At 46.4% G+C, this 26914-nt stretch overlaps 1 protein-coding gene across 2 annotated transcripts in view; it reads left to right on the forward strand.

The window, feature by feature from the left end:
* Positions 1–26914, forward strand: part of LOC126353980 (NGFI-A-binding protein homolog) — a 363923-nt gene that overhangs the window by 302042 nt on the left and 34967 nt on the right. For both annotated transcript variants that reach the window (XM_050003286.1, XM_050003292.1), the window contains exons 4-5: positions 12551–13041; positions 21669–21884. In XM_050003286.1, the coding sequence (XP_049859243.1) occupies positions 12551–13041; positions 21669–21884 (707 nt within the window). The remainder of the gene's footprint in view (positions 1–12550; positions 13042–21668; positions 21885–26914) is intronic.

Raw genomic sequence — 26914 nt, forward strand, 5'->3', positions numbered from 1 at the left:
TCTGAAAAGGCCACCTGTTGCCACTCGGTGGACGTCCATTTGTTGTTTTGACGAGCAAATTGCAGCCTTCGTCGTTGATAAACAGTAGTCGGCACGGGTGCATAAAACAGGCGCCGGCTGCGAAAGCACATACACAGCAATGTTCGCAGAACGGTGGTTGAGGACACATTGTTGGTAGCCGCTTGGCTGATCTGGGAGGTCATCTGCTCAACAGTTCCACGTCTATCGCCCGTAAGACATCCCCGCAGCCGTCGTTCACACCAGACATCCACAGCCCGTGGTGCGCCATAGTTGTCCAGACGCCGATCGCGGATAGCGTCAGTTTGACGAGCACGGCGGCACACGGACAGTTTTCAAACATAGCCGTTTCGTAAAGTCTTCATCCGAATCCAATGATGACGCCGCATTACAGTGACGACTGTACTGTTTTTGCGCCCGAAGGACACGCTTTGTATGCGCGGACAGAATAAGGAACTTGAGTTGACGCACGCTCCACAGGGACAGCAATAAAGCCAGCCGGTCTGCAAGCGGACCTGTCACCCCGAAGTGTTAAGAGACTGAGGTCTACCCGTCAGCACAGCGTGTCCCAGCCACTCCGCTTCAGGAAAAGGAGTCTCAATAGAGAACCCGCTCCGATGCCACAATAGCCCTTTGTTGAAAACCTACTCCGACTTTTCCATTCCTCCGTACCGGCACCAAGGAGTTTTCCCCCATTCTTCATGGATTACTTTCTACTAAGTGGCCTCTACATTAAAGCTCCCCTAATCAGCTTATATTTGTATCCCACAAGCCACTGTTCAATATGTAATGGAAGATACTTTGTTACCAGAATCACTTCCTATTTCCGTCTTTGCGGTTTCATTTGTGTATGGTACATGGGAAAAACAACTACCGTTATCCATCTGTATATACCTGTAGTTCTATGATTTTACCGCTTTCGTCATTAAACGCGTTGTGTGTTCCAGAACGTAATATGTTTACTGAGTCTTCACTTTCATTTCACATCCAGAAAAACAGAAACTTAACAGCACAGCACATTTATTCGGGCGAAACCCAAAGAGATTTGACACTTTTTAATAGGTCGAAGAAAGGCAATGACAAACGATCTCCACTTAACCAGATAAACAGTGCCCGATTCTTGCATGTCTCCAATGCTCATCTTCAAGTACGGAAATGAATTTGATTTGAAATACCGAAACGGTTTCTCAGGAAAATCACATTACGCTTCACCCTGGATGACAACCAATCTGAAGGATCGCATCATTTGCATCATTTATGTAGAGCTCGCTGGCAATAGTGTCTTTTTTTGTGCTATAAATTCCTGTTTACATTGTGTGAGTTTCTGTGTAACAGTCTAGTCGGCGCAGCACTATGTAGGGGCATAGGTGTGTGTGTGTGTGTGTGTGTGTGTGTGTGTGTGTGTGTGTGAGGGTGGGTGGGTGTTTGTGTGTGTTTGTACACACATCAAAAAAAGTTTTGCATCACCTCGGTTCCGAGAGTTCCGGAACCTGTGCACAAAATTGGAATAGAGATCAACATAAACATAATTCCCGCCCTTTATATTGCTCATGAAAAACACACATCGCATGTGGTACCACTATAAAGAGGTGGTGGTCCAGATTTCTGTACACACCGGTACCTCTAATATCCAGTACCACATACTCTTGCGTTGATGCATGCCTATATTCGTCGTGGCATACTATACACAAGGTCATCAAGGCACTATTGGTCCAGATTGTCCCACTCCTCAACGGCGATTCGGCGTGGATCGCTCAGAGTGGTTGGCGGATCACGTCGTCCATAAACAGCCCTTTTAAATCTATCCCAGGCATAATCGATAGGGTTCATGTCTGGAGAACATGCTGGCCACTCTAGTCGAGCAATGTCGTTATCCTGGAGGAAGTCATTCACAAGATATGCACTATGGGGGCGCGAATTGTCGTCCTTGAAGACGAATGCCTCGCCAATAAGCTGCCGTTATGGTTGCACTATCGGTCGGAGGATGGCATTCACGTATCGTACAGACGTTACGGCGCCTTCCACGACCACCAGCAGTGTACGTCGGCCCCACATTATATACCATCCCAAAACAGCAGGGAACCTCCACCTTGCTACTCGCTGGAGAGTGTGTCTAAGGCGTTCAGCCTGACCGGTTTGTCTCCAAACACGTCTCCGACGATTGTCTGGTTGAAGGCATAAGCGACACTCATCGGTGAAGAGAATGTGATACCAACCCTGAGCGCTCCATTCGACATGTTGTTGGACCCATATGTACCGTGCTGAATGGTGTCGTGGCTTCAAAGATGTACCTCGCCATAGACGTCAGGAGTAAAGTTGCGCACCATGAAGTCTATTGCGCACATTTGAGTCGTAATACGACGTCCTGTGGCCGCAAGGAAAGCGTTATTCAACATGGTGGGGTTGTTGTCAGGCTTCCTCCGAGCCATAATCCGTAGGCAGTGGTCATCCACTGCAGTAGTAGCCCTTGAGCGGACGGAGCGAGACAGGTCATCGACAGTTCCTGTCTCTCTGTATCTTCTCCATGTCCGAACAACATCGCTTTGGTTTTCTCCAAGACGCCTGACCACTTCCCTTGTTGAGAGCCCTTCCTGGCTCAAAGTAACATTGCGGATTTGATCGTACCGCGGTATTGACCGTCTAAGCATGGTTGAACCACAGACAACACGAGCCGTGTGCTTCCTTCCTGGTGGAATGGCTGGAACTGATGAGCTGGCGGACCCCTCCGTCTAATAGGCGCTGCTCAAGCGTGTTTTTTTTTTTTTTTTACATCTTTGGGCGGGTTTAGTGACATCTCTGAACAGTCAAAGGAACTGTGTCTGTGATACAATATCCACAATCTACGTCTATCTTCAGGAGTTATGGGATCCGGGATGATGCAAAACTTTTTTTGATGTGTGTATTTTATTGTAGCTCGTCGAAGGATAACTCCGACAGCTGGCAAGTTTTCCTTCTTTTGCGTGTGCCTGTCGACGACTGAACGCTTCTACTTTTCGGTGAGTGGTTTTCTTTAATCCTAAAGTATTTATGTTCTTCAAGAACTTTCCTACAACATATATAACAGTTTAGTTTCTTTTTATGCAACACTTATGCAGCTTGCCACATCGCCGCAGGAGAACGAAAAATCTACTGCTGAATCAGAGGTTTGCCGCTGATTTGCACGTCGATGAAGTATTTGAGCGTAACACGAGGAAGCAATATCTTAATATACGAACTCTGTTGCGAATTACATCTTAGCAAATCGCACTCCGCCAATCTTTCCCATATAAACCAGAACACTAGAGTTCCTATTTGCAGTTTATTTATATGTTCAATAATTACAAGACTTTTAATTTTGTTCTCTGACACAACAGAAATAGAAATGAACTATTGCTAATGCCTATATTAAGAACGATCACGCCCTCGCTTACCCCTCCCCCCCTCCCCCATCGTTCCCGCTAGGCTTAAATTACGTGAGTTTCTTAGCAACGTTGGATTAAAATGCTACTTTTGCTCTGTTACTCGTAAGTCTAAGTTACTTTGTACGCCATGAAATTTCGATTTTAATACTGTTTTATAGTTACAAAATTTCAGTGATGAAACCTTGCCGTTCAGTCAGATACTATCCCTGTAACATATTTCACTAACATGAAATTCGCAACAGAGCTCGTGGATTAAAATATTGCTTTCTCGTGTTACGCTCAGATACTTCATCGACGTTCAGGTCAGCGGCAAACCTCTGATTCAGCAGAAGATTTTTCGTCCTCCTGCAGCGATGTGGCAAACTGCCACTCAATATAATAAGGCGGCAATTTGGTTGCCACTATAGCTACTCAAAGGGATTAATTGTCTGCGGAACATCTGTGTAATCTGTTCTCACTGAACAAGAGGTCACTTGCGAGGTAGGACATAAAAAGCGTGAAGTTACTGTCAGTGGAGGTGCAATGACTAAAGCACTGACTAGAATTGCCTTCGCAAAGAGAAGGATCATAATCAGTATTGATCTTCCAATTTCGATGTTCCGCAGTTTTTGTAAATCTCTTCACAGTGGGATAGCCTCTTGGAAAAAGTCATCGACTATTTCCTTATCCGAAATTTTGCTCCTTATGTACCGAACTCTTCGTTAACGAGTCGAGAAACCTAATCTTACTTGTCAGTCATTAGCTCTTGGGTTTCATTATGAAGTTAAATATCTCACCATGAAAAATGATGACCTTCCGATAGCAACAATTTACAAAAATCGTAAGTCTGTTGCCAGATTTTTGTTCTGACTTTTGAATTCACATCGTCATAATGTACAGCACGTATTAGATAACACTTAGCAGAATAAGCTCACGCCATAGACATGGCAGTCTTTATGGAGATACCACAGGCTGTAGCTTCTCACATCTAAGCCAAGATGGCGAATGCATGAGAAAAAAAATGGTTAAAGCAGCACGGGGAAAAATAGGCAAACAATGAGGAAGCCTGACAACTGTTGTCGCCGGCCGTTGCTAATAGCCCTTGATGTCTCGATCATCCTGATGCTTTGCTTCGTGTCAGCGCGGGAGCGTCGCGAAGTGTTGTCGCTTCCACTGGGCGTCGGGAATTACGAGCCGATGAAAGCTAGTTATTACTGCAGACAGGCGAGCTGTCGGCAGCTTCTTGCTGTGCCCCCGGCAAAGATACGCCGGCTGCGAGCGAGGTATGCTGCCCTCGGAATCTGCAGGCCCTTCCTCCTCACGTTCATTAGGGTCAGCACATTCCTCTCCAGATGTAGCTGTCGGCGGACGAGTGACACTTTCGAACAGAAGTAACAAGAAAATTTGGAGAACACCTCAAATTGGAAGGACATGATTGAGAGTCAAACACGATTTCCTATTAAACTTTCTGGCAGACTACGTGACGGCCGGCCGGAGTGGCTGAACGGTTCTAGGCGCTACAGTCTGGAACCGCGAAACCGCTGCGGTCGCAGGTTCGAATCCTGCCTCGGGCATGCATGTGTGTGGTGTCCTTAGGTTAGTTAGGTTTATGTAGTTCTAGGGGACTCATGACCTCAGAAGTTAAGTCCCATAGTGCTCAGAGCCATTTGAACCATTTGACTACGTGGCGAATCAGGACTCAGACAAGAGACCTTTGCCCTTCGTGGGAAAGTGTTCTACCGACTGGGCACCCAAACGACGCAGCTAGGTTCTAGGCTCTATCCGACACACAGTCTGCCAGGAAGTTTCAAATCAGCGCACACTCCGCTGCAGAATGAAAATTCAGTCTGGAAGTGATTCTCAATATATACACTGGTCTTCTAGCGTCGGAGGTAGTCGGTTCTAGTCATGGTGTGGATGTATTTGCATTGCCGTTATTTGATAGGCAAAGGGGAGGTGAGGTTGTGGCGTACAGTTTCAGACCTCCAAACTTAGTTCTAATATCATGGTTCAAATTCGAAACCTCTCCTCAGTATCACAAATTGAGGGCACGCGACTTTTCGATCCGCCCAACAAATGGTGACGTTAAGCTCTGCGGTAACCACTGCACTATTCAAGAGGATTGAACTACATGCCGGCACTGGGTTTAACCATATCACGCTGTCTCTCTCACCGTCATTAGTAACTCATACTCGATTCATCATTCTACACGCATTCATCGTTGTCACACGTGTCCGACAGATACACGTTACGCACTGCCCCGAAGAAATCAACAATGCCGTACAACTTCCGTTTTAGTAGAAAATCGGAAATGAAAACCCTGAAGCAATGTTCCCACGGCAGTTACACATATCCATCGAGGGGTGTCACAGTAGTAAAGACACTGAACTCGCATTCGGGTAAACGGTGGCTCACATCGCAGTGGTTTCCGTAAAGCGCTTAAAGTGAATGCCGCGATGGCCACTGATAACCGTAGTAACAATTACTTTTTAGCACAAAAGCCTACGTCGATGTGGATATAGGAGGGTAAACGCAATAATAATTGCTTGTGGTTCGAAGTTGAAGAACAGTGCCAGTATTACGACTTCGTCCGTTTGCATGACGTGCGATAGATAATTGTAACTGTAACTGACAGGCTGTTCGAGGCATCCACGGCGTAAAAATTCTTAAAAGTTTCTCGGGGTTGGGTCAGATGATGCTGTGAGAAATACACAATATTCAAGTTGCACATGAAGATAACAATTAGCTGTTTCGTAGAAATGTTGTGCAGTTCCCACAATGCCATCTGACGCCTTCAGAACTGTTGTTAAGACAGTATTATTGCCCATTTAGAACTAAGTGCCACTGTTGGCTTCAATGTGCTGTTTACTGCAAATGGTAGATGCGCTGTTGACGGCTGCAAGATCCTTTTTCCTGGTTTTTAGTACAGTTACACGTGCATCGTGTTTCCGTCGCGCCAGCAACTGCCTTACGTCTGAGACATTCCTGTTTCGGTTGAAGTAACAGAAGTCACTTTCCATTTAACTAAAACTACCGCAAAGCTAACTAATGAATATTGTAGGATATTCCGTTCTCTGGAATCTCGCTTCGTAGTGTGACTCCTGTTTGTGTGTCACATACGTCACAAATAGTGTTCGCTGTAAAATCGGTGAATCTATCAATGTTCCTTTGAAATGTATTTGCAAATACCCAGCGCAACGCTTTTTAATTTGTAAGTGTAGCAAGTTGACATTATTCAACATTATGATACATTAATGTACATTTGATAAGTGAACTATATGACTAAGTCCAAATAATATGCAACATACGATAACACGACACATTTGATTTTCCAATATTGCAGAAATGTCAATTTTATTAAGCACAGTGGAAAAGTTATAACGTAAGGAACGTATTAAGAATATGACAGTCTACGTTATCATGTAAATTTCATGTAAACTGAATGTGGACGGGGGAGAAAGCAAAGGAAAGTTAAGGAACTATTAATGTAAGCTGCATCGAGACTTTGTGGAGAATCAGCGGCGACGAGTGCAAATGTGTGCTGGACCGTGATTCGAACCTAGAATATCATAGTTACTAGACAGTTGCGCTAACCTCTCCTCAGGAAAGTCAGCTTCAAGTTGCGTGGGGAAGGTGGGCAGGGGTCGAATCCCGAGGCCTGGCTACGGTACCTCCCCCCAGCCTGTCACTGCGCTTGTCCTAGACGTGATACTGTCCTTTTCTTAAATTTTTTTATTTGTATTTGTTTTTTGTGTTGAAACCTCACAACGTAGTACTCAGAAGGGAAAGAAACAGAATCGGACTTAATCCTACATGGTTTGTGCCACTGAAAAAAGGAAACAAAATCATTTCAAGTTGCCACCTGCAACAATTTTTTAATTTTTTCTTAACTAAACAAAAAAGGGAGACAAACAGGGCCACAAAAATGAAATGAACTTTCTAACAATACACCTGTAAAGAGACCAAGACGAAAATGCCATGGACCAGTCAATCAACACATTCTTTTTTTGTCGAATCTACCAAAAGCAAGATAACAAGAATGAAAGATACAAACAGAAAAGTGACCCCACATTTCATCCGTCGCCATTCGAACACAATGTCTATCGCATTTGCGCGGACTACCTCGTCACACCTCCCGGCCGACCCACGTTATCGTCTAGTGCCTCCTATCCGCAGTCCCTGCCAATGTCCTCCATACTCGCTTCTTTCAGATTCGCGCAGAAGGTACAACGTAACTGCGCATACACAATGAAGGTGTTGGATTCATTTCCTATGCCTGGAGGTCCCGGGTTCAATACCGGCTAGGTACACGGATTTTTCCTCATTCCAATCCCTCTGGCACGGCCGAAGGTCCTCTCATCCTGCTATCAAATGGATGCTGGGGTTCTTTCCAGGGGGATAAAAGGCGGCGGTAGGGGCGATGGCCTTGCCACCCTCCCCGTCCCACCGGCGGAGACAGCTGCTCTCTACCTGCAGGCAGGTCGGTAACCCGGTCATGGGTTGTGCCCCGCAGACTTGACCTTTCTGTGTTATACCACAATGTGGTCGCGATTAGCCTCTATGTCCTCTGTCAATGGAATGTAAATTGCGTAGCTGAACATCAGCAAACGAGAATTTAGATTTAGGGCAGTCCTACCGCCAGGGCTCTGGCATACCAAACGGCTTTAAGTGGCTTAGATATTTTTATTATTTATTACGAATGCGGTACGGATTTCATTCCTCTTATCCGCGCAGACGTCAGGCCACAAGCACCCACTAGCCGAGGTTCGGTAAAGAAGTCCGAAAATCTCGGACAGTCACTAGAGTCGCCAGCGCTCCAGAAACGCCGCCATACTGTCACAACTTCGCGTTCAAATCTAGAAGAAATGTTGTAGTCTTAATGAGTGCGTTCTGTGTCTTAGACGCAGGTTCGACAACTCCAAAAGACTGCGCCGCGGTTCCGCCAGGGTATATTTAGCGGACGCCGCCCTGTTCTCGCGCCACTCTGCAATTCGCGGAATGCTTTGGACCTCGCGCGGCGGACTTTCCATAACCTTATCGCTGAGTCTCGATGAAGCCTGCTTTTAGTGTCAAGCGGTGAAACAGACGTCAGCTGTGTCCTAGACGGACCGCCATTCTAGGCCCCACAGCTGCAGTTCACGCCCGATGCTCATTGCACATCGTTGCAAGATTCTGTTAATCAGGCGCAATTATTTTTGCGGAGTATACGCGTCGAACAAAATGGCTCCGAAGTGGGAGAAGCTGTCCAAACTTTGTAAGAAATCGAAAGGCGGCAGTAACAAGTTCGTGTTCTGGATACGCCAGTGGGACGCTTTTGGGTGGCGTACCTCATAGTAACTCGCAACCACCGTGTTCGATTCCCCTACCGCTACACAATTTTACCTATTCTCTTGTAAGCAGTCTCTGTTCTCCACGAATATTCTGGCATTCCACCTCCTCACAGACCATTCAAACCCCCTTTGGGATCTGTGGAAACCTCAGCTATCTAAATATTTTCTGAAAGAAACGACGTTCCGTTTCCGGAGAGGGTGATAAGACTTAATGTAAAGTATTATTATTTTAAATTCTAATATACGACTCAGTCACTTTTTTATTATACAATCATGACCGCTTACGACCTTTCAAAGGCCATCTTCAGATCGTATAATAGAGAAAAGCTTTCTGTTCTCTATTGTAGCATCTGAAGATAGCTTTTGAGAACCAAATGATAGTCGGGATCAGGGGTTGGAAATAATTTTTAATGTATGTCCTTTATTCTACACGAGAATCAGTAACAAGTGTGCAATGTGTACTTGCACTTTCTCGCTTGTAAACTTGACACCATCAGTCAAGTATTCAACTGCGAGTGTGAGTTGTGTTGAAGATACTGTAGAGTGAAAGTGTCACATGAAATCGAATTCTGTTAACGGCCAGTCAATAGCTAATTTCTTTAATAAAGGCAGTAATGCCAAATCAATCTATTGAAAATATGAACGAGTGACGGAATTTGGTTGGAGAAGAATAAGTGAAACTCTTGCTGCTTGGAATGAAGAAATGTGCAGGACATTTAAGGAGATGTGAGCTGTGGATCTTCATAAGACACCGCCGGCCGGGTGCAGCGCTGATGACTGGCCAGAGACAGGTGGCTGTGGGCCAAGGGGGCGCAGCACCTGGAGCTGAATTATTTAGCCCACTCGGTCCTCGCTTTATTTACAGATATGCAAAGTGGATCGCCGCATCTTAAACGAAGGCACGGGGAGGCATTTTCATTTCTCTTGTGAATGGACTGCATAAAAGAAGGGATTCGGACTGGGAGGGCTGTCTATATTTCTGTGGGACGTTATCGTCGCTTATCAGAACTTCCGCTCGTCTGGAAGGCGCGGTACACCACAAGGACTGCTTCACCTCAGGCGGTAGTACTATGCCGTGCTGCCTCAGCTCCATCGTTGCTATAACTACCACATCGAACAAAAGCTTTGCACTTAAGACTCGTCACATTTCAACGCTAACACAGCGTACTCTCACTAGTATACTTCCAGACGCTTCAAATCTGATGAAAATGGTGCAACAATTGAAAACCGCAATGGATGACACTTTTCTTTTATATAGCCCAGTCGGGTAACAAATCATACTGTTATCCTTATTCGAGGCCTATTCGGAAAGTAATAACGATCGAAATGGGAACCACAGTGAAAATCAAAACTGTATTACCTGCAACAGTAAGATACACCTTTAAGTTACGTCTGTCGTAGCGTTGTACCAACTTTCCAATACCCTCGTCACAGAAGGCAGACTCCTGTGCTTTCCGACAAATTTCTAAACAACTCGTTGTCTGTGCCAAAATGTTTTCTCCGTAGCCAGCGGCTCATGCGAGCAGGGGTGAAACTCATGGAGAGCCAATCGCTGGCTGTCGTGGGGCTGATCAACCACTTCCCATTGAAAACGCTGCAGCAGCCTCTTCATTGTCCCTGCAAAGTGCCGCCGAGAATTGTCATGTAGAAGGAAACACATGACAGTTATGTTATGTGGACTGCGTGGCATCAGGCGACATCTCTCAACAGGCCATCCTACTTGGCGGGATACACTATTTTCTAGGCATTTCTAAGTGCTCACAGTGCAAACTGAGAAGAGGCGACTTAAAGCAATCCTAAGGTGTACTAGAGACACTGTCCAACACGCCTGCGCAAAGCTTCCTCGGATATTCACTATGGTTTCCATTTTGTGACCAATCGTTCCTACTTTCCGAACAGCCGCCGTACTCTCATTTATCATCACGTTGTTAACAGTTATTTGAAACAATAATCTTCGTTTGGTATGGAAGCTCTACGAGCAGACGTGTTTCCAGACTAAATTATGGTAATTCACCTCTTCCTATTATGCAAACAACTCTTGCTTATAAATGCCCAAACCTGTTTCGACACATTCGTGTTATCATCAGTGGGTATATCTGAACAGTTTTCATTTTACAGAACTGAATGGAAGTCCCCACTGACGATGGCACCAAGGTTCTGAAACAAGTTTGGAAATTAGAAAGAACAGTAGATTGTACAATAGGTGGACGTGAATTCCCTTTGTATTTGAAGGCAGTGGTTGGCTACAGGGTGCTTCACGTCCGAAGGTTGACAAGTTTTGAACCGTTCTGCGCATCGACAGCCGGTAGTCAATAAAATTCAATCTGCTTCGTGAGAACAGGCTTGTGGAAGGTGTGTCTCATCCCCTCGCTTCCAGTTTTCTCTCTGTTTCATTGCGTACTAGCAGAGCCCTTTCTCGCTACGCTTCCCTATCTTCACCTCTCTTTGCGCGACACGCCTTCGAAAGTGACGAGTACTGTTGTGCAATGCGGCCTACTGTATAACACAATTGCGCAAACTCTCTCGGCATGCTCCCCGGCCGACTCACATTCCCACCTAGCGCCACCTATCCACAGAGCCCGTGCTTGTCCTCCATGCTCGTTGGTTTTAGATTCCCGCTGGAGGTAACTGGGCATGCGCTCTGAAGGTTGTGGATTCATTGCCCATCGAGGCGAATCAATCATGTGAACACATTCATGTAATCTGTACAAAGCATTTACAGACAAGGACGGTCATAGATGTGTCCTGACCAAACGAAATATTGTGCACCCAAGGTTAGCGACACCTCTACACCGTACTCCGCAAGTGTGTGTAGCGGAGGGTACTTCTGGTACCTCTAATTGAACCCCCTTCCCTGTTCCAGCCGCAAATGGCGCCTGGGAAGTATTATTGTCGGTAAGCTTCTGTAGTAACTCTAATTTCTAGAATTTTCGCGTCGTGGTAATTTCAAGAGATGTGTGTGGCAGGAAGAGCACTTGCCCGCGAAAGGCAAAGGTCCCGAGTTCGAGTCTCGGTCCGGCACACAGTTTTAATCTGCCAGGAAGTTTCATATCAGCGCACACTCCGCTGCAGAGTGAAAATCTCATTCCGGAAACATCCCTTATGCTGTGGCTAAGCCATGTCTCCACAATATCCTTTCTTTCAGGAGTGCTAGCTCTGCAGGAGAGCTTATGTAAAGTTTGGAAGGTAGGAGACGAGGTACTGGCAGAAGTAGAGCTGTCAGGACAGGCCGTGAGTCGTGCTTGAGTAGCTCAGTTGGTGCCGGCGCGGTAGCTCAGCGTGTTCGGTCAGAGGGCTGTGTGCTCTCCGTAATAAAAAAAAACTGAGTCAAGGAACCAACGAACAATTTGAAAGGATTTCTTGTGACGTCCGTCCCGACCAAGCGCAACGAACTATATCGAACAAAATGAGTAAAAAAGATAATAATTAAAAAAATTGGTAGAGCACTTGCCCGCGAAAGGCAAAGGTCCCGAGTTCGAGTCTTGGTCTGGCACACAATTTTAATTTGCCAGGGACTTTAATATTGTATGTTGTCCGACATCTTCCAGAAAGTGTTCTCTCGAAATTTCAAATGTAAACGTCTCCGTGATCCACAACCTTCTCTATATACAAGAACCACCTCCATCCGTAATAGAGGTTTCCGTGCCGCAGTGTTGCAGTTTGTAGCATCCACACTGTAGGAATGTTGACAGCAGCACTATTTCACCCACATAATCCTTAACTGCCGAACAGCTTTTGTGGTATACCTTGCACCTGGAAAAATAATTTGTGAAGCCTGTCTGAGGAGGAGTGGCTCGGTCACTGAGGGCGGCCTGCGGACAGCTCTGTTCCAGACGCCGCTGGTGCCCGGCTTCCCGGGCGCGGTCCCCGTGCCGGTGACGGGCGCCGTGCCGGTGACCGCGGCCGTGGCCGTCGCGGCGCCGCTCCAGAACCACCACCCACACCCGCACCCACATCCGCACCACCACCACCATCACCACCACCTGCACCACACGGCCAGCTCCACGCAGCCGCCGCAGGCGCACCAGCAGCAGCAGCAGCAGCCGCCGCAGCCGCAGGCGGCACACCACGGCCTGTCGTCGCCCGCGGCCGCCACCGCCACTGCCGCCGGAGCGACGCCCGCCGCCGCCACCTCCCCCGCCTCCTCCACCTCCACCCCCACCGCCACGACGGGCGTGACGCTGGTGCCCTCCGCCGCTCTCCTCGCGGCCGGCGCTCTGCCCACCACCGCGGCCGGCCCCACAGCCGCCGCCGACCACTCGCCTCATTCAGTCTCCAGCGTCGCCTGCGGACTCCCGTCTCCCGGCCGCCAGGTAACACTATACGTCAGTGGTCGTCAGACTTTTTTGTTCGAGAACCGATATTGATGTTCTCTAGCGCCACATCGGGTCGCGCATGTACCGATTTTATAATTAATTGGTAAAGCGTATAAAATAGGTTTTCTATTTGCGTCATCTTCTGACTGCTTTGACGCAGCCCGCCACGAATTCCTCTCCTATGCCAACCTCTTCATCTCCGGAGTAGCACTTTCAATCTACACCTTCAATTACTTGCTGTATCTATTCCAATTTCTGTCTTCCTCTACAGATTTTACCCTTAACAGCTCCCTCAACTACCATGGAAGTTTCCAGAATGAGGTTTGACTCTGCAGCGGAGTGTGCGCTGATATGAAACTTCCTGGCAGGTTAAAACTGTGTGCCGGACCGAGACTCGAACTCGGGATCTTTGTCTTTCGTGGGCAAGTGCAAGTGGGAGGTCGAAGACGAGATACTGGCAGAAGTAAAGGTGTGAGGACGGGGCGTGAGTCGTGCGTGGGTAGCTCAGTTGGTAGAGCACTTGCCCGCGAAAGGCAAAGGTCCCGAGTTAGAGTCTCGGACCGGCACACAGTTTTAATCTGTCAGGAAGTTTCACCATGGAATTTATTCCCTGCTGTGTTAACAGCTGTCTTATCATCTTGTCCGTTCTTCGTGTCACTGTTTTCCATATATTCCTTTCCACGTCGATTCTGCGGAGAACATCCTCATTCCTTACCGTATCAGTCCACCTTATTTTCAACATTCGTCTGTAGCACCATATCTCGAATGCTTCGGTTCTCTTCTGTTCTGATTTTCTCTCAGTCCATATTTCACTACCATACAATGCTGTGCGTCAAACGCCCATTCTCAGAAATTTCTTCCTCACATTAAGGCCTATGTTTGATGCTCGCAGACTTCTCTCGACCAGGAATGCCCTTTTTGCCAATGCTAGTCTGCTGCTGATGTCCTGCTTGCTCTGTCCGCCATGGGTTATTTTGCTACCCATGTAGCAGACTTCCTTAACTTCGTCTAATTTGTCATCCCCACTTCTGATCTTAAATTTCCCGTTCTTTTTTCTGCTACTTCTTATTACTTTCGTTTTTCTTTTGTTTACTCTCTATCCATATTCTATGCTCACTGGATAGTTCATTCCATTCAACAGATACTGTAATCTTCACTTTCACTTAGAATAGCAATATCATCACCTTGAATTTTAATCCCGCGGTTGAACGTCTCTTTTATTTCTGTCATTGCTGCTTTGATGCACAGGCTGCACAGTAGGGTCGAAAGACTACATCCCTGTCTTATACATTTTTTGATCGGAGCACTTCGTTTAACCGAGCGTGGTGGCGCTGTGGTTAGACACTGGACTCGCATTCGGGAGGACGACGGTTCAATCCCGCGCCCGGCCATCCTGATTTAGGTTTTCCGTGATTTCCGTAAATCGCTCCAGGCAAATGCCGGGATGGTTCCTTTGAAAGGGCACGGCCGACTTCCTTCCCCGTCCTTCCCTAATCCGATGAGACCGATGACCTCGCTGTCTGGTCTCCTTCCCCAAATCAACCAACCAACCAGCGCTTCGTTTTTGGCCCCCACTTTTATTGCATTGCTAGTATGGTGTGTCTCCCACTCTTCTTGTTGTCTTAATACGTTATGGGCCTAAAATAGACTAGCTCTAGTAAGGGCGCGATAGGTTGGCCGCCGGCCACCAAGTACTTACCGTTCAAAGTCGGTAATTAGTGTCGACTGTACTGTTTCAGATTCCTACCAGCCTCAGCGACACCAAAGTTGTGACACTGTAAATGCCTGACGAAGTGGCGTTGTATTGTCTTTTTGAGCGAATGATTGTTTCGTTAATAACTGTAGTTACCCAGAATGAAATTTTCACTGTGCAGTGGAGTAAGTGTGGGTGGAAATAAAGCTGGAACGACGGGTCGTGAGTCGTCTTTGGGTAGCTCAGTCGGTAGAGGACTTGCACAATAAAAATTATACGTCAGGGAAAATGTCTTATTAATTCGCGGTTCTCTGTTTTTCTTTTATTACAATATTTTTTAGATAAATGGGAAGTACTAAGGACCTCTCAGCATTCCTTCGTACTCACGAAAATAGTCATTAAGTTTTACTTACCACCTCGAAAAAAATAACGTCACGTAATTAATATTTGGCTTGTTTTGCAGAAACTTATCTACATTCTCGGTACACGTTGAAATCCCCGCGCCGCAATATCGAAACAAGCCGCTAGAGGAACCAAAATAAAATGATGCTGCCTATTGATAAATTGGAGATGGGATGCCCATTTTGTGTTTCTCCTCTTGCTGCGTTCTGCGAAGGAATTTCAAGGTGTACCACATGTACGTGCAAACAAACAACAGATTAATTAGGCAACTTTATTTTTCTGAGGAGGTAATTAAAACCTTAGAGTCGCCCTCGTATTAGCTCCTTTAAGAGCGCGTGTAATCCAACCTGGCTGTGCAGTTCGGCGCCTACTTGGCGGGAGGTGGCGGGCGGCTTGACCCCGGTGCACCTGAATTATTTCTTCTTCCGCGGCTGACAATGAGAAGCAGCGGAGGGGCGCGGCGCCAGCTGCTGCCAAGTGAATGAACGCCGCCTTTTGTCGTGCTGTTTGCTTTGTCGGTACCCGCTCCTTGCACCCGTGACAAGAGCGGGAGAAGACGTCCGCACAGAGCGCGGCTCTCAACACTTTTCGAATCAAATTATCCGTATTATTTGTCCTAACTTCTCCTCACCCAGTCTTTAACAGCGTCCTCGGCAGCTCAAAATACTTAGACTCGCATTAATAAAGCTGGGAAAAGCCTTTGACCACATGCTAGAAGACATGGAAAGGTTTGGCCTCCGTCAGAATAGCGGAACTGTTAAAATTACCAACTACAAAATAGTATGTGAAAATTGCAGCCCAAGGAGGAAAAACGGCTGGAATGAATCAAACTCCCGAACAGTACACGCGCAGCAAGTGGTTGAGATTGTAGCAACGTGGCGTGTAGGCAGACCAATCACTGTACTCACTTGTGTGACTTACAAAAGATCAGCGTTATGACAAGCTCGAGTGGTGAACAGCCGTCATCTAAATGGAAACGTGATAGCAAGTGACAGTATACCCTGTCAAATCTCATGAGAGCAATATCAGTTTTTGTGTGAATTAGAAGGGGCAGAATGATTGGCCTCCAGGACACGGATATGTCAAAATGCTATATTTCGATTCCCAAAGGGCATACAAAAAAACATTGGGGACGCTGAGCTTTAGTGCTAATCGGAGATAGAGCTAATTTTGAGATAGTTCTCGTATTTTTTTTCCTTTTATATCTTCGTGATTATATCGATGACATTACTCCATTTTCAAACATTCTACATACTAAGTTCCGCCAGCCGGGGTGGCTGAGCGGTTCTAGGCGCTACAGTCTGGAATCGCGCGACAGCTACGGTCGCAGGTTCGAATCCTGCTTCGGGCATCGATGTGTATGATGTCCTTAGGTTAGTTAGGTTTAAGTGGTTCTACGTTCTAGGGGACTGATGACCTCGGCTGTTAAATTCCATAGTGCTCAGAACCATCTGAACCATTTTTACTAAGTTCCTCCAATAATTTTAAAAGCTTCAAAGGAATGTTGTCTATCCCGTCTGCCTTGCTAATTCCGAAAATAAAAACCTCCCCTCGCCCCTTGTTATTGCTAAAATTGGCACCTACCCTACGGCTTCCTCTCCTGACTGACGCAGACTTCAGTAGCTTCCTCTCGTATTTGTAGGAGCCACTAACTTTGGTCTCTCGCTTAATCACTGTGACTGTGATGAAATTACGAATGGAAGTTGAGACCTGGAGAGGAGATCAGAAAGCTACATAAGTTAGAGTAGTTATAAGAAATAAAACCCTCAGATACACGTCCAATAAGCTCCTGATGAAAGAGACTGAAATGACTGGCAAGGCGTACTTAAACTGTTCAGCGTATGCAGACTGCTAGACTGGAAGGCAGTGCTCGATCAACAGGAGAAAATCACACGAAATAAATGCCAAAATACCAGAGAAAGTGAAGCCGAGAGTGAGAGAAATTTTGTCAAATGATGCTACCGCGGAGAAGAACTCTTAGCATTACGTAAGTGGCAGTATGGATAACTCTGAGGTTCGATACAGCATAGTAAAATCGATTAATGAAGTTGACACAAAAAGTGTGAAAGAGGATGCTTAAACGACTTGCTCCTTGTAAACCAAAACTTCTGAAGCTTTAACACCCAGTAACACTGCTACAACGTGGCACCTAAGCTGTTTGTCCGCGTGGTATGCAGGCTGACTGCAGGTATCGCGGAAACCCATATTGATTTCTGAAAAGAGGTCCAGAAAATGAGAACCACGATTTGGGTGTTGCTGAAAACGTAGCCTCTCAAAGAAAACAGCCGACAGACAAAACTGGCGTTACTTTGTTATGACCAACCTAACTGTTTCTTTTTTTGCGTTTGTAGAAGATTTGGAACGTTAATCTGTCAGACACAGGCGTCTCCTAACGGCCAACTCTACCTTGTTAGTGTTTCTACGTGCGTAAAAACATTCAAGCTCCTACATTTGTTACCTCGCTTATTTTGGCGATAACTAACAAGTTTTTTTATATAAGTTGGTACTGACCCATGAAAATCTGGGGAAAATAGCTCTGTACCTACGTATCAGCATTCTCTATTTATCATCTCTCTTAGCCTCTCTAGCATCAGAACTAAAAGCGATATGCAAATACGCCCACTCTAAGACACCTTAGACCTTCACGGAGGTGGAGCAACATGTGGAAACAACCTCGCCTCCCTCTCGCAGGACTGGCAGATTACCCATGAGTTTCGCGCTTCTGCGAAAGCACAAGTGACGACGCATGTTCATTGCGATCACCGGTCCGTTTTGGGATAGATCGTGCGAATCGTGCTCGAACCCTGTAACGGACTTTGGGTCATTTAAAAATAAGAAAAGAAAACAGCGAGAAACGCACAACACACCAGTGAGTACCCGAAGTAATGGCTACCACAGCTGCTTGCTAAGCTTGGCAGTGCCATGAACGATGTAGTACGGGCCAGGCCTGTAGCGAAGAGTTATCTCAACGCTGTGTGTGCTGCCTCACCCCAGCCAACGTACGATGGTCACAGTCTAATTGACTTGGTATGTACCGTATATTTGTAAAAAAAAAAAATATGGGGTCTTGCCGTTATAGGTGTTGATTTTAGCCTTTGACTATGCCTATTTAGGCAAGCTGTTTTATATTTGTTCTAAAGAAGGCGTGGTTATCCACGCTGAAACCTAGGTAAAAACCAGGTACTTTGTGCAGTCGAGGCGGATTTTTCATAATTATTTCTATAGTTACCATTGCTGACGCGCTGCAATGCTGAAACTTCTTAAAATTTCTAAATTCCATAAAAAGTGAAGTATATATAATCCAAGGGACTTAACAGCAAATATGTAAATTTCACGTAAAGCATTAGGCAAAATTTGATTAGCACATTTTCGGAATTGTGCATGAGATATACCTCTTAAAGTGTGTGTCTTTCATGAATGTCCCTCCTTTAATGTGGAAACAATACACGCTGGAAAAAAATAGTTCCAATTTTGTCCACCAGGCGCAAAGCTGGCTATGTACACCATCTGTTTGACGTCTCTGATGCTCATACTGAACAAACTGCGTACTTTCTCACTTGTTTCGGCTTTTCTGTCCACGGCCCGTTCCCAATCCGTTACATACAGCAACATTCCAGTATGTCTTTCTTGCATTCGCAGCTCCAAATTTGCTGCTGCTGGCCCAAATTGGAACTAATTTTTTTTTTCAGCGTAAATCGGTTCCGCATTGTTGTTGTTGTTGTGGTCTTCAGTCCTGAGACTGGTTTGATGCAGCTCTCCATGCTACTCTATCCTGTGAAAGTTTCTTCATCTCCCAGTACCTACTGCAACCTACATCCTTCTGATTCTGCTTGGTGTATTCATCTCTTGGTATCCCTCAACGGTTTTTACCCTCCACGCTGCCCTCCAATACTAAATTGGCGATCCCTTGATGTCTCAGAACATGTCCTACCAACCGATCCCTTCTTCTCGTCAAGTTGTGCCACAAACTTCTCTTCTCCCGAATCCTATTCAATACCTCCTCATTAGTTATGTGATCTACCCATCTAATCTTCAGAATTCTTCTGTAGCACCACATTTCGAAAGCTTCTATTCTCTTCCTGTCCAAACTATGTATCGTCCACGTTTCACTTCCATACATGACTACACTCCAAACAAATACTTTTAGAAACGACTTCCTGGCACTTAAATCTATACTCGATGTTAACAAATTTCTCTTCTTCAGAAACGCTTTCCTTGCCATTGCCAGTCTACATTTTATATCCTCTCTACTTCGACCATCATCAGTTATATTGCTCCCCAAATAGCAAAACTCCTTTACCACTTTAAGTGTCTCATTTCCTAATCTACACTCCTGGAAATGGAAAAAAGAACACATTGACACCGGTGTGTCAGACCCACCATACTTGCTCCGGACACTGCGAGAGGGCTGTACAAGCAATGATCACACGCACGGCACAGCGGACACACCAGGAACCGCGGTGTTGGCCGTCGAATGGCGCTAGCTGCGCAGCATTTGTGCACCGCCGCCGTCAGTGTCAGCCAGTTTGCCGTGGCATACGGAGCTCCATCGCAGTCTTTAACACTGGTAGCATGCCGCGACAGCGTGGACGTGAACCGTATGTGCAGTTGGGGACTTTGAGCGAGGGCGTATAGTGGGCCTGCGGGAGGCCGGGTGGACGTACCGCCGAATTGCTCAACACGTGGGGCGTGAGGTCTCCACAGTACATCGATGTTGTCGCCAGTGGTCGGCGGAAGGTGCACGTGCCCGTCAACCTGGGACCGGACCGCAGCGACGCACGGATGCACGCCAAGACCGTAGGATCCTACGCAGTGCCGTAGGGGACCGCACCGCCACTTCCCAGCAAATTAGGGACACTGTTCCTCCTGGGCTATCGGCGAGGACCATTCGCAACCGTCTCCATGAAGCTGGGCTACGGTCCCGCACACCGTTAGGCCGTCTTCCGCTCACGCCCCAACATCGTGCAGCCCGCCTCCAGTGGTGTCGCGACAGGCGTGAATGGAGGGACGAATGGAGACGTGTCGTCTTCAGCGATGAGAGTCGCTTCTGCCTTGGTGCCAATGATGGTCGTATGCGTGTTTGGCGCCGTGCAGGTGAGCGCCACAATCAGGACTGCATACGACCGAGGCACACAGGGCCAACACCCGGCATCATGGTGTGGGGAGCGATCTCCTACACTGGCCGTACACCTCTGGTGATCGTCGAGGGGACACTGAATAGTGCACGTTACATCCAAACCGTCATCGAACCCATCGTTCTACCATTCCTAGACCGGCAAGGGAACTTGCTGTTCCAACAGGACAATGCAGGTCCGCATGTATCCCGTGCCACCCAACGTGTTCTAGAAGGTGTAAGTCAACTACCCTGGCCAGCAAGATCTCCGAATCTGTCCCCCATTGAGCATGTTTGGGACTGGATGAAGCGTTGTCTCACGCGGTCTGCACGTCCAGCACGAACGCTGGTCCAACTGAGGCGCCAGGTGGAAATGGCATGGCAAGCCGTTCCACAGGACTACATCCAGCATCTCTACGGTCGTCTCCATGGGAGAATAGCAGCCTGCATTGCTGCGAAAGGTGGATATACACTGTACTAGTGCCGACATTGTGCATGCTCTGTTGCCTGTGTCTATGTGCCTGTGGTTCTGTCAGTGTGATCATGTGATGTATCTGACCCCAGGAATGTGTCAATAAAGTTTCCCCTTCCTGAGACAATGAATTCACGGTGTTCTTATTTCAATTTCCAGGAGTGTAATTCCCTCAGCATCACCCGACTTAATTCGACTACATTCCATTATCCTCGTTTTGCTTTTGTTGATGTTCGTCTTATATCCTCCTTTTGATACACTATCCATTCCGTTCAACTGCTCTTCCAAGTCCTTTGCTGTCTGTGACAGAATTACAATGTCATTGGCGAACCTTAAAGTTTTTATTTCTTCTCCTTGGATTTTAATACCTACTCCCAATTTTTCTTTTGTTTCCTTCACTACTTGCTGAATATACAGATTGAATAACATCGGGGAGAGACTACAACCCTGTCTCACTCCCTTCCCAACCACTGCTTCCCTTTCATGCCCTTCGACTCATATCTGCCATGTGGTTTCTGTACAGATTGTAAATAGCCTTTCGCTCCCTGTATCTTATCCGTGCCATCTTCAGAATTTGAAAGAGAGTAGTCCAGTCAACATTGTCAAAAGCTTTCTCTAAGTCTACAAATGCTAGAAACGTAGGTTTGCCTTTCCTTAAACTAGCTTCTAAGATAAGTCGTAGGGTAAGTATTGCCTCACGTGTTCCAATATCTCTAAGGAACCCAAACTATCTTCCCCGAGGTCGATTTCTATTAGTTTTTCCATTCCGCATTAATACATGAAAATATCTACCAAGTCTCGCGGCCATACGATAATTACAGCCCACATGGGACCTCTGTGAGTGGCTGCACTGCAGTTGTAGCCACTCGCCGTGATCCAGCTGGAACAGGTAACGTATGCCAGTGGTAGGGCTCGCCTGACGGACGGTTGTGTGCCGGGTGCAGGGCTCGGACAGCACCAGCCCGGTGCGGCAGGCGCCGTCGCCGCCGGGCTGCCCCGGGTCGGGGTCGGGCGCGGGCTCCCCGCTGCAGGTGACTCCGGTGCTGCTGGAGGCGCAGGTCGCCAGGCTGGCAGAGGCCGCCGACGCGCTGGTGCGCAGCCTGCCCCACCTCGAGCCGCGCCACCACAACCCCAAGAAGAAGGTCTGCAAGGACCTCGAGGTAACTGCACACGCGTCACTCTAGCCACCACAATAAAACTATTTACAATTATTTTATAATAATTTTACTTTCATCTGCTACTACACCAAAGTCCTATTTATAAGGGGAGGCCACGATGTTTCATTACACATCTTTTCAAACGTAAAATGTTGTGAAATAATATGACTAGTGTTCAAAAATCCATAAATTAAAAAAAAGGAGTGGGACTTGATGCCAACCACTCGACCACCGCCAGCTCCTGCTCAGGGTGGCAACGCAACGGTACGTCACTGCCGTGTAAAAATTCTGGTGCGATTTTCTCGAAATCGCCTAAGCATTGCTACACTACTGGCCATTAAAATTGCTACACCAAGAAGAAATGCTGATGATAAACGGGAATTCATTGGACAAATATATTATACTAGAACTGACATGTGATTACATTTTCACGCAATTTGGGCGCATAGATCCTGAGAAATCAGTACCCAGAACAACCGCATCTGGCCGTAATAACGGCCTTGATAGGCCTGGGCATTGATTCAAACAGAGCTTGGATGGCGTGTACAGGTACAGCTGCCCATGCAGCTTCAACACGATACCACAGTTCGTCAAGAGTAGTGACTGGCGTATTGTGACGAGCCCGTTGCTCAGTCACCATTGACCAGACGTTTTCAGTTGTGGAGAGATCTGGAGAATGTGCTGGCCAGGGTAGCAGTCGAACATTTTCTGTATCCAGAAAGGCCCGTACAGGACCTGCAACATGCGGTTGTGCATTATCCTACTGAAATGTAGGGTTTCGTCGCGATCGAATGAAGGGTAGAGCCACAGGTCGTAACACGTCTGAAGTGTGACGTCCACTTTTCAAAGTGTCGTCAATGCGAACAAGAGGTGACCGAGACGTGTAATCAGTGGCACCCCATACCATCACGCCGGGTGATACGCCAGTAAGGCGATGACGAATACACACTTCCAATATGCGTTCGCTGCGATGTGGCCAAACACGGATGCGACCATCATGATGCTGTAAACAGAACCTGGATTCATCCGAATAAATGACGTTTTGCCATTCGTGCACACAGGTTCGTCGTTGAGTACACCATCGCAGGCGCTCCTGTCTGTGGTGCAGCGTCAAGGGTAACCGCAGCCATGGTCTCTTAGCTGACAGTGCATGCTGTTGTTGTCTTGCAAACGTCCCCATCTGTTGACTCAGGGACGAGACGTGGCTGCACGATCCGTTACAGCCATGCGGATAAGATGACTGTCATCTCGACTGCTAGTGACACGAGGCCGTTGGGATCGAGCACGGCGTTCCGTATTACCCTCCTGAACCCACCGATTCCATATTCTGCTAACAGTCATTGGATCTCGACCGACGAGAGGAGAAATGTCGCGATACGATAAACCACAATCGCGATAGGCTACAATCCGACCTTCGTCAAAGTCGGAAACGTCATGGTACGCATTTCTCCTCCTTACGCGAGGCTTCACAACAAAGTTTCACCAAGCAACGCCTGTCAACTGCTGTTTGTCTATGAGAAATCGGTTGGAAATTTTCCTCATGTGAGCACGTTGTAGGTGTCGCCACCGGCGCCAACCTTGTGTGAATGCTCTGAAACGCTGATCATTTGCATATCACAGCATCTTCTTCCTGTCGGTTAAATTTCGCGTCTGTAGCACATCTTCGTGGTGTAGCAATTTTAATGGCCAGTAGGGTACTTGCACATCATGTTGTCCTAATGAACTATTAGAAGTGTACAAACTTTGACGTAAATCCGTGGACTGAACGTCCAGGCCTCCCATTATTACTTTCAACTTATTTGCAAAATGTGAACATAATTTGGTGAATTTGTCTCACTGGGATGTATAACTCCTCAATGTGACTTAGCGATATGACATGAGAAAAAGGGTTAGAATTATACAGAAAATAGAGGGCCTTCGAACCATTGTTTGGAAATTAATATTTGAAATTGAACAATGTCTCAAATAAGCAGTGCGCATGAGGAACGTGTTTCTAGCCCGGACTTACAATTCGTAGCTGCCTACCCATAAGCGTCACCAAAAGCGAGAGGGATGGAAAGAGAATGCAATTGTGGCCTCCTCCGTTCTGAGGTATACCTTCTCATTCAGCTCAGAATTCCGGTGCATTTCTGGAAATAACTGCCTGTGATTACACAAAACCACAAATTTAATATTGCCAAGTACAAAGGGGAACACTGTGGATTTAGCAGTCCCTACATAGTTTAACTTTATTTGGTTGTCAAACTGTTTGCGACAAGCAATACAGTTTACCTGGCGCAGCAGCTGATTCGGCACTGCAATTAAAGGAGGATTCAAACCTTTTCAAACATTTCCTTTCATTTATTCTCCATAGTCAAATACAGGATTTGTTTTGGATTGCGGACATATCTTACACTTCGTGTCGTAGCTTTGTGGTAACAGCTACACTACTGGAAAATGAAAAAAAAGAATCCCAAGAATTCGCCGATTCAGTAGACAGACAATCTGAACAATTTTATTGACGTAATCTCCTAGATGTAAAAAACAGATTCTGTGTTAGAAGCGACCATTGACATGCGCCATCCACTTGTTTCTAATGTCCCGTTTCATTCGATTCACCCTTTTTATGAGCCTTTCAAGGACATCATTGTAACACATAGCATCCTTATTGTTAAACGTCTGTCTAATCTCACAAGAGCACCCACACGTTAAACATTTTCGTCGGTGTTTGCAGTTGAAGGTCTCCCTAAGTGAGGTTCATATTCAAAGTATTCTCGGTCTTTCAAAAATGATTTGTGGCACCGAAAAATTTGTGTTCTGTACAAGGAATGTGCCCCATAGTTCTATTTCAACCTTTCAAAGTCGCTCTCGCGGATTCCCCAAGTTTAATACGAAACTAGATTCCATAATGTTTCTCTAAATTCCGCTATTCCATGCCGTTCTCATATCACACAACAAAAGCACAACTTCAGTGATGGTTGTCTCAAAAATCGCTTGATGGCAGTACGGAGCTTAAACTCGGACTGAGCATCTGGAAGGGATGAACGGACCAATCCACACAAGTAGAGCAACACAGCATTAGCAGACTTCTTGCAGGGTGTCAGTCTCATTAGTTTTCTCACAGACCTCATACAACAAACAATCGCATCGACATAGCCATATGCATCTGAGGACAGTTGACAGGGCACAGGAAATGTCAGTGCTAGTATCCTCTGTATAACCTCCTTTTGCAGTAATACACACTGCAGTTCTTCCATGAAGACGAGTGTAGTCTTGTAGAATGGCCCACTGTACACTGTACACCCGGTGCCTCGATTCACTCAGATCTCCTACTGGTTTTGCAGACTGTGCAATACGACGTTACATCCAGTACCTAATGTGCTCAATGTCTTAGAGATCTGGGGATAGAGCCGACCTGGGTAGTTGATATACATCTTGGAGAGCCTGTTGGGTGGCACAGGATATATGTGGGTATTCAATGTCTTGTTGTAGAGGCGTATTTCCTTGTTGGTGCATGGTCACCAGAGGAAAATGGCCACTGTAAGACACTACTTTCCGTATCATGATGCCAGGTGCTGGCTCTGTCTGCTTCTGTCATATACACCCCGGATGCTGGTGCTCACCTGTGCAACACCACACACACACACACACACACACACACACACACACACACACACACACACACAAACACACACAACCATCATTGGCACCAAGGCAGATGCAACTTCATCACTGAAAACAAACAAAATCTCCATTTGTCCTTCTATAAGCACCTCTTCTTACACCACTGGAGGCAGGCTTCACAATGCTGGGGCATTACATGCAGCATCATAGCTCGCTTCATGGAGACAGCTGTCAATGATTCTCGCTGATACCCTGGCACAAGCATACCTAATCTGTTGTGAAGTCATGGGGAAGTCCGATGCTTCACTTTGTAAGATGCAATGTCTTATTGTGCAGCTGTGCATGGCCGCTGTCTGGATCCAGGCTCATGGGCATGTGCACCTCTTGCTGAGCAGTGGTGATAACATGAAAGCAGTGTGGAGACCTCTTGTCCCACGTGTAGTGCAGTTCTGCAATATGACCATCTAACTTCCCATAGACCCACTATAAGTTCTTGCTCAAACTTCATCAACTGCACAAACAGTTCACATCTACACTGTTCCAGAATGCTAACAATGCAGCAGGCACAGATGGATCTCTGCATGCCACGCCAAACTGGCTGCTACTGGCTGTTGAGGTGAACAACTGTTCTGTAGCTTGCAACATTCCACAGCTGATAACACAGTTTCTGGTTTCTCTGCTGTGCTGCACATTTGATCATCAGATTAACTGTGCACTTGTAGTGTCCTGTGCAAGTATGGGATGACTTAGTCACTTGCACAAAGGTTTTCTTTTTTCATTTTCCAGTAGTGTATAAACAATTTAAAATCCACTATATTATACTGGTACTTATCATTAAAAATGAAAGAATTCTACTCATTTCAAAGGAATTCCTTAACACTACAAAAAGATTTATTGGTAAATTGCTAAAATTATCCCCAATCTTCCCACTGTTGCTTTCCGAGGTAGCCCTTATTGAGATGCAGAAAATGACCAGTTCAAATCCGACATAGACTCCAATGCCATATGCCAGAATACTCTTCTCCTCCCTCAACAGTAAAACGACACTCCTTCCCCTTGCTACACAACTCAATCATGGCAGTAGTTCACCATTTGCCCACAGACAAATGTGACCCACTTGTTGGGGCTACATTCAGTTTTTATACCAGAGTAATTCCAGTAAATCCTAAATTTAAACAAAAATTGCAATGTTATACTATAGATTTGCACATATATGATTCATCTGTGGACAAAATGCAACAGATGGTACAAAAAAATGCCATTTTCTACATTATAAAAAGAAAAAGGCATGAAATTTCAAGGTGGGACAAGAATAGTCTCCAGAAATTGGCACCTTCTCCACCTCCACAGGATGCAACCAAGCACAACTTGCAGTCATAAGGTTATGACTTTGACATCGAGTTGGCAGAGCTGTACAATAAGATCTCAAC

Source organism: Schistocerca gregaria, chromosome 1, assembly GCF_023897955.1.
Source record: "Schistocerca gregaria isolate iqSchGreg1 chromosome 1, iqSchGreg1.2, whole genome shotgun sequence".
Taxonomy (NCBI): domain Eukaryota; kingdom Metazoa; phylum Arthropoda; class Insecta; order Orthoptera; family Acrididae; genus Schistocerca; species Schistocerca gregaria.